The sequence below is a fragment of the Halyomorpha halys genome, unplaced genomic scaffold, assembly GCF_000696795.3.
Source record: "Halyomorpha halys isolate HHAL.00 unplaced genomic scaffold, Hhal_1.1 Scaffold52.1, whole genome shotgun sequence".
Classification (NCBI taxonomy): Eukaryota; Metazoa; Arthropoda; class Insecta; order Hemiptera; family Pentatomidae; genus Halyomorpha; species Halyomorpha halys.
Window position 1 is genome coordinate 1,716,459 of NW_027104988.1, and position 9,289 is coordinate 1,725,747.

At 28.9% G+C, this 9,289-nt stretch overlaps 1 protein-coding gene across 1 annotated transcript in view; it reads right to left on the minus strand.

Moving 5' to 3' along the window:
• The window catches only part of LOC106691971 (alpha-tocopherol transfer protein-like), a 69,695-nt gene extending 61,002 nt beyond the window's left edge, over positions 1-8,693 (minus strand). Inside the window, exon 1 of the mRNA XM_014437877.3 lies at positions 8,501-8,693. Within this exon, the coding sequence (XP_014293363.1) occupies positions 8,501-8,660 (160 nt within the window). The 5' untranslated portion in view covers positions 8,661-8,693. The remainder of the gene's footprint in view (positions 1-8,500) is intronic.
• Between the last annotated feature and the right edge of the window lie 596 nt (positions 8,694-9,289).

Sequence of the window (9,289 nt, forward strand, 5' to 3'; positions counted from 1 at the left end):
TATATAATTTATGATATAAAAAATAACCTATAACATATTAATAATAAGTAAAATATGAATAAATGGAATAAAGCACGAATTAAGATAGTGTTTTTATAACTTATGCAAGCTAATAGTTTTTATTAATTATAGTTTGATTAGTATTCTATTATTTTAGTAGCAGTTCAACAATGGAATAAAAACCAATATATGTTTTTCCCAGATAAATAACTTTTCAAAGAAAAATCCGTTGTATTATCCCGTCAGATTCTAATAATACCAAATAAGTACATATTTGCAAGGTCATTCCTCAGATTCATTTTTTCAAATTATATAGTGTTGTTCAAATGTAATTGATTCTTTTTAATCTGGGAGCAGAAAATACAACCAGGTAAATATAGATGATGCAATAACTAATGAAAATAAATAGATAGGTAATAACCAAGAAGCCTTGGTTGGTACATTACGTAAAATATCATACTCATATTTAATTGTCATATATATTGCTGAACTTAAACTAAATTTTTAGTTAATAATGGTTTATTTTAATAATCAGTTTATAATAAAAAACGAGAATGTTCCGACGGTTGGTTGGTCAAAAATGTTCTGACAGGAATGGCCTTCCGGTCATTAATATTAGCTACGCATAACATTAATAAATTATTCATTTCATTGTTTAGTTATTGTATTTACAATAAATAACGAGTGTGCACAACCATGTCTTCTTCATGGTCACAAAGTAAAAGTATATTTTAAATTCAAGTAATAACCAATTTTCTAAGAGGAAAAAAACCTACATGATTTCAATCATAATCATTCGAGATTTTAACTTTCACTTACCTATATGTGGAATATATTGTAGTGGAAAATAATGCGATCGCGTAAAATTTTAATTTCAAGTTTTTTTTTTGTTTTTTTTAAATAACATGTTTTGAAGTACCGGTGAGTCCGAATATCCGAAGACTAAATGGTCTGAGTGTGAATAGCCCAGCTTAAAGACAAAGAGTCGAACTAAACTCAAATTACTTAAGGAGTGTATAATTTGTGTTTATTATTTTCAATGTTGGACAATTAAAGTGTCATTTGTAAATACAGCAGTGCCTTTTTACATGTATCGTATTTGTTAAATTTTTTTTTTAATTTATAGAGTATTATGGTTATAATGACATTAGTCTAAAAAAGCCTTTTTTTCTTTATCTTCTATAATCCAAAAGAAAAGGCATTTTTGACATTTTTTGACAGTATGCTAGAAGCGATAACGTAGCATGAAGTTAGAAAAACGCTTGTGGGCTTGTTTCTCTTATTTTTCCGTTTTTGTTCGTTTTTTAATATTGATACTGATTTTTCAATGTTTCCTATTTAGATGTAAATTACTTGTATGAGCAATTCTGTTTACTTACTTTTAGTGCTGTCTATGAATTTGGCCCATAATGTCTTTTACCTCTTTGGGAGGTCATTGTCGTTTAACTAAAATATCTTCTTATAAGGTGGTGTTCTCAGTAGCTTTATCTGTCTGAAATTCTATCTCAACTTCTATGGTTAGTGATAAATACTGTCAGCTTGCAATTAGTAATTTAAAACTTAATTTAACTATGTTTACATTACAAAATCCAATTCATTTTGAGTAATTACTATTACTCATTAAGAATTGTTTGCTTTTATTGAGTTAGTGCCAGCTATAAAATTCAATGAATAGTCAATAGCAAATGTATGCGTGCACACGCTGACTGACACGCGCACGCACGCACACGCACATACACTGAGATACGAACTAAATTTCGTATATTATGAACGATCTTTTTTCTTCTTGCAATTGTTTCTCTTGTTAGACTAATCAGTGAAAGCTCTTCCAGCAGTTTCCGGAAGACTGATTCAGAAATTATCCTACTTCCTCTTGCGATATAAAACTTTTTTTTCCCATTGCGGGGCAAGATACTGTTTTAGATTTCGTTAAATGTCATGTTCCACTCATGAGGTATATATATATATCGATAACCTTTTTTTTTTTAATCTGGAAAATTTTAAGCGTTAGAAAAAAAAAATGAAAAATAAGATATTTCCATTTTTAGGATACTTTAAATTTATTATTCATTAAAAAATCACAATTCATACACAAATTATGAAACAAAATCAATACGAAATATTACATATTTGTAAAATTTTAGGTTGTTAATTTTCAATAAATGATAAATTTGATTAAAATTTTTCATTTGTGTTTCTAATGGTTCTCATTTAGTTTCAAAATGGTGGATTATCAATTCAAAATCGATGATGCGACTTTTGGGCCAAATGAAAAAAATCGGCCTATGGCAGTACTGTGTAAAAACGTGGAAACGAGCAGACGGGTTTTTTTAAACATATGATTTTTTTTCTATTTATGAATAAGTTCATTGTTCAAAATGTTATACTAAAAAGTGGACTTAACAGATCTATTAGAAACATGATATTTTACAGTTAGGTGTTTTTTTTTTCTTTCTTTGATAGTAAATATTACTATCACATATATTGCTGATGATATTGACTATAGAATATAGTTAAAATATTTTCATCCAGTTAGAATTCACCACGTAGACTTTATTAATCTAAGATGTTATAACCGGACTAGTGTTATTTAATTTTTTGAGACTGGTACACGATCATTCATATTTTCTTTGGTAGTTTAACTCATTCTGTTTAATAGATTTGAGAGTTACAAGCAAAACAAATTTATATAATATGTTATAAAACATATTAGTAAATATTTTAAATGCTTAATACCATTATTCTAGATTTCTCCTACAATATAAAAATAAAATAAATATAGAGGGAACTAGAGACAGAAACCGTAAAGGTGTGCTAATTCTTTACCTTTCGGTTGGTAATGTCAGTGCTAATGGTACTCCAATAAACCTTGACTAGAACGAAAATAAACCAGAGCCGGCGTACACATATCAAACTACGATTCCAACCCTCACCAAGACCACTAATTTTGAGCAAAGGTAGTGTGTCAAGCTTTTGATCTGGTTTGGTTTAGCATATCGAGTAAGCATACTACCCATTAGTCAAATTTCCAATTATTTCCTTAGCATAGTTTAATATTTTATTGAATTATTGTTGTGAAATAAAATAAGAAAAAACAAGTTTTTTATTTTCAAATTGGTAAAGAATCTTTTTACAATAAAAAGAAAACATTCCTAGGTGTATAATAAAAATAGGATTATTTTAATTAATTATTGCAAGTTTAGATTAGTGGATATATGTTGAGGGACTGCTCTCTGAAAAGGTGAAACGAAAAAATTACATCCGTTGAATTCTGACTAGAGGTGCTTCAAATTTTATTGATTTGTTATCGGTTATGTCAGCTCCCCAAGAATGTAAGCCAATCAAATCTATTATTAGAATCAAATCTATAATTATTTAGAATAAAAAACATTCGATGTGATAGAAGAGAATCGACTGAGATGCCAGGCTGGGACATCTGCGAATGGAACCAAGGAGAATAGCTAGCGAAGCCTACCAAGCCAAAGTAGAGGGCGAAAGAAGATGAGGACGGCCTACAAGGAAATGGGACGATGAGGTAAAAAGCGACTTTCAGAGAAGAGGACTTCAATGGAATGACAGAAGACGCCTTGCAGAAGACCGCCAGAACTGGAGAGGGCTCTATAAAGTTCATCCTCACACTGCTTAATGCGGTTCAAGAATATTAATTGTGATAATGATTATGATCTGAAATAATTAGAAAAAATTTAAACAATTTCTCTCCTTTAATTTTGCATTTTTGCATCCAAATACCCATATTATACATTATATATCTGTTAGGAGAAAAAAGTGAAATCATAAGTCACCAAAGTAAAACAAAGTTTTTTTTAAATTTCAGGCGTAGCTCTATGGTGAAAAACATGGACCTCTTTTTCATAAATTTAAGTCTTGAGAGAGATGTAACGGTTTCGGAAATGGTAAGATCTGTCGAAGAATGATTTCCGGCATAAAATGTGAACGAAATGCTTAGAAAATCGTAGGTAGGGTTCTTTAACGAAATTTCCATCGTTAAAAGGGGACTAAGATATTTCTTTTAATTCTAAAATCAATAATATCGTAAGGGTTGGACGTCCTAATAAAACGTATATGAAAATATGATAGAACATAGAATTATTTAAAACATGAAACACAAAACACATAAATAGTACTAGAATTAAGGACGATACAACGAATTTAGTTTTTTTTTTCATTGCATATTCAGAAGGTTACCATAGTAACCCCGTATCTATCTATATAAATAAATATATAATGTTCGTTTGTTACGATTATTCATAACTTCTCTGCATTTCATCCAATGTTACTACAACCGGTGGAAAGCTGAATGTCTGATATTTCACCCATATTAACACAATTCAGACTTAATTCTGAGAAAATAGCTGTTTCAAATAAAGATAATCTTTTCAATTTTTTTATTTGTAGCTTTGAGAGCCCTAAACCACTCTTAATATTGGTGTGAATTAGTTGAGTCGTGATGAACTTAATGTACTTTTTCAATAGAAATCAAAGCCTCATTTAAGCCGAAAATTTTAATTGTGTCTCAAACGGTTATTTGAATAGAGGGATAAATTCACAACAAACCAAAAAAAAAAAAATAATAATAAAATAATCGAAATCAGACAATTATTATTTTTATTATATTAATTAATATTATAATTACAAAGATATGGGATATTTAAGGCTTTGCTTATACCCCTCCATTATATAAAAAAGATATTACAGAATTTAGAAACCAAGACATTATCATTATAATATATTCATAAATGTTTAAATTCGACAAAATTTAAATCAAATTGTGAATTGAGTTCATTCAATCCATATATAGCACATTCTCAGATCTAGCAGCGAAGCATTACCGGGTCAGCTAGTATGTAATATAAAGATTATATAATAAAATTTAATAAATTTTATGATAGAAAAATGTATTAAAAAATCATTAGTTTTTAATGATCATTAAATTAGTTCCACATATAAATAGAGAAAATACTCCATCCTTTATTTTATTTTTGACTACTTACTTGGATAAATAACTTTAATGTTTGTAGACTTTTGAATTTATTATATAAATAGTACATTTCCAGCTTATTAGAAATTAAAGAGACGGGGACCCGTCAGATAATCATGCTTTAAGTTTATATATACCTATTTAATTGCTTGAATTTAATATACCAATAAAAAGAAGAATACAGTGCTATTCTAATCTGGTCTAAATCAATCTGTTTCACTGATTCACCTTGATCAAGATTTTGAATTATTTGCAAGTTATCTAGGTGGCTCAATCATTGTTAGACAAAAAATATTCAATATTCATTCAGCAAGAATGATTCACAGATTCAATTGTATTCATACAGATTGAATCATAATAGTAATTGTAAAGTATATACAAAGAGCTGATTCATCATAACAATGCTTATTTATATTTTTATTTGGTAATAGGATATAAGGATATAATAACTGTAACTGATTAATGTTCATTTGCATTAGATCTTATCACAAATTAATATCGTTATGTTAAAGGTCATTTATCACTCATATAGAAAAAAGTTTACTATTTTAAAACAAATAATTTAATTTATATATACTATAAAAACCCTTTCAGATAAAATATATAATCCATACCATCATTCGAACAACAACGTTTCGGGACCCAATCAGTTTTAAAGTTAATATTCTTTTTTAAATTTATTTAAAATTTAATCATTTACAAAAATTTGTATAAACATATATTAATGTTTTTACATGATAACTTATAAACAACTCTAGTAAGAGGTTTTAAAATGTTTCAATATAAGAAACGGGAAACAGTGTTCTCTATTAATAAATAAAAACAGATGCTTTTACTGAATAAAATAGTATATTCATCAGTATTCCTATAATAAAAAAAATTTATAAGAAATATCTTTTGAAAACTTGTTAGAAATAACAATGTTAGTATTTTTTTTATTTATTATTAACGATTAACATTAATCTTTTCATGACCATAATTTTAAATAAACTGATTCTCTTGTCAGCAGTTTTTATGTTTCATCTATTTCGAATTTATATTTTTTTTTCTGCAGTTAATATTTCGTGAATAGGAAGGAAAACTTCACGAGTTGGTTAAAGATCTATTGATTTTTCTCTATGTTTTTTTCAAAGGTTTATCTTCAAAAAACTTAAGCGATAATATAAATTTAATCATAAACCAATACAATTCTATTCGTGGTTTTAGTCAATAAAAGCGCATGTATTAGTAGATAAACGTTTCATAGTATCATGTCACGTTATGGACAACATTTTTTTTTCTTCCAAAAAAATATTAAATAACATAATTTGTATTCGTCATTCTGATTCATTCATTTTATCATAAATAGAATAGAAAAGAAAAAAAACTTATGTGGGGTATATTTGTATAATTTATGAACAAAACTATTAGTACAAGAGCCCAAGAGGAGAAAAAAGGTCCGAACAACAACAAAGGTTGTCAGGACAACTATAAATTAATTTATTTTAGCAAATATCATGAAAACTACTATTCCTACGAAATTAAAGGTCATAAACTACTTTATAGTACATTAAACTAACTTTAATTTGAGTCCTAATAGACATCTGTACGTCACATAGTTCCTGAGATATAGATTTCTCAATATAAATTAACTAACTACTGATATTTCAGTACATTTTAATGAATTGTATTTTTTTAAAAGTCTATATCTCGAGAACTATTGGACTTAAATAGCTCTATTAGGGCTAATATTTCAGTAATTTTACTCTTCTTTAAATAATGTTCTTTTATATTTTCTAATGTTATTGGTAGTTTTTAAGATATAGAGCTCCGAATGAAAAATTAATGTTTTTTTTAAAGTTTTGAAACAGGCGCCATTTATTCCCCCTACCTATACTTAGCAGACTCTTCAATTTTGACTAGTAATTATACCTAGTTTTTATTAAAGTAATCAAAAATTGGGGTGAGATAACTGCCTTTTTTTTCTTCCCGGCTTTTGTACTACATGTTCACTATGACAAAACGCGCGATTTTATGGACATAGATTTTTCACCCCAATATTTCCGTGTATTGCTTTCAATTGGGTCATACTCTATGTGCTTTGTCGTACTGAATCAAAAAGTGAAGTTAGTTTGGTGGTAGTGTTAATGCAAAAGAAACTTTTTTTTTAAATAGGTGCCTGTGATTAAAAAAATAGATATATGTAAAATATATATACTTCCGGGCAAATTCTATGATGTCCTTTCTTATTCATCTCACTAAATAACTGCAATTAACCCCTATGATGTCTGTTTTTGCAACAATTGGTACTTTTTGTTTCTCAGTTCAAATAAATCTGAATATTTGCTCAAAAGGACTAAAGATATTATCAAAAAAGTTAATCTTGTTGGAATAATTTAAAAATAAAGATAATTCTTGTTTTGATCTACCTTTTCTAATACATTTTCCCTCAAGATGACACTTGATCCCTCTAGAATATACCATTATTTTTCTATTCCAGACGGTCTATAAATTCCTACAAAAACCTCGACGGCTTTTAGACCATTGGTCTCACTGTATAAAGCAGGTAAAAAAATGGCAGGCCCTCCGTCTGAATTATTTATAAATTTATCCTTATAAATGGTATTATTAATTAATAATAAGTCTTAAGAATATATAAAAAAACATTAGAACATATTAGAAATATGCATTGTCCGTATCTTATTAGAATTTCATGGATATAAGCTGCCTCTGTTCATAATAGGCAAACTCCGATAATGAATTATTCAGCTTTTATAGTAACGAAAAATCTATTGAAAAAGATATTGTACAGTTTTTATTTGTACAACTCTTTATTACCTCATGATTTACATGGCTGATCGCTACCAGGTGTGCTGATCTCATATTATTTATACCAGGGGTTTTCAAATCGGGTGCTGCGGAACTGGAGAGTGGCGCAAATATATCTCAGAGATGCCCTTGCTGTAATGTTGAATTTTCACAGAGTTTGGAATGTGTCAGTAGAATCAGTTTTTAACGTGTCAAAACCATTGTCTCCTTGCTTAACTTTACAAACAAGAATTTCTATAAAATTATAAGTGATTAATTTTTAAGTCATGAGATAGACGAATTAGCAATTCATTACGGATACTAATTCAGCAGATATAATCAAATTAGCCATACATGTATTTCAAAAAAGATCTACAATAGAATGAACGTTATTAATTATTTAACGCTTTAATTTTTTGAATTTCTAAATAGCCAAATCATATCAGGGATAAATGTACCGAGAATTTCTTTTAATCCTATTAGGGTGCCGTGGTAAAATTTTTGATAACCATTACAATATTAAAAAAGTGTCTAATAGCAAAACCTTAACCTTCGGATACCTTTAATATAAATTTTAACGTAAGAGAAAAGGAATGGATTTCACATTTATATAAAAATAAACTAAATAAAATAGGGACTTTTCAGTTTCTTCGTCCAAAAGTTCGGGTTAGGAGTACCAAGTACTTATTTATGTTTCATCAATGTCTGACTTACCTTCTATAAGTTTTCGCATTTCCAGTAGCGCCGATTCCCGAAGCTCTGGGGTCTCTCTCAGTTCGACCCTGGCCTTCTCGACGAAGAAGTCACCCACGTCCGTCGAGTCCTCGAACTCGAGGACATGCTGACCCATCCGAGCTGTCTTCATGTTCTCCATGGCTATGACTGATCACGACTGACCGCTTGAGCCAGCGACCCGTCCCCACTCTAACCTTCTGTTTACAAGCCTACCACCCTCGTTATCTCCCGTCATAGTATATGTTCTATCGATATTTAAAACCCTTTCGCGTAATGAACCTATCTTGTAAGACTTTAATGATTTTTTTAATTATTGAAACCATCATGGTTTCAGATTAGCTGAAAAAGAATTGTATTATGATAACAATGAAATAATTAAATTCTTTTTATAATATTTATTAATTATTAAAATACTTATGTGGGTTCCAATCTTTTTCGGTCGTGGAACCATCTTGGTACTAGTTGGAAAATGATGGAACCCCATTTTGATAGAGGTAGGTTTATGGCAGAACCCCTACATTATCATTTGATAATAATAGTGTCTAATGCTGTATTTTCAACATAAGCCAAGGAAGGCTAAGATACCTATACTAAATCGTTAAAATATTGAATAGAATCTGAGATGGGAAGGTTCAAAACAGTGTTGAGTTGACGTGGAATGACCTATTCCTAAATTATTTCACTGAACCCCTGTTGAAAACTATTTATATAACTTGGTTTATTTCAGTTTGAAAATATTTTAGCCATTAAGTTAAAAATATTTACTGA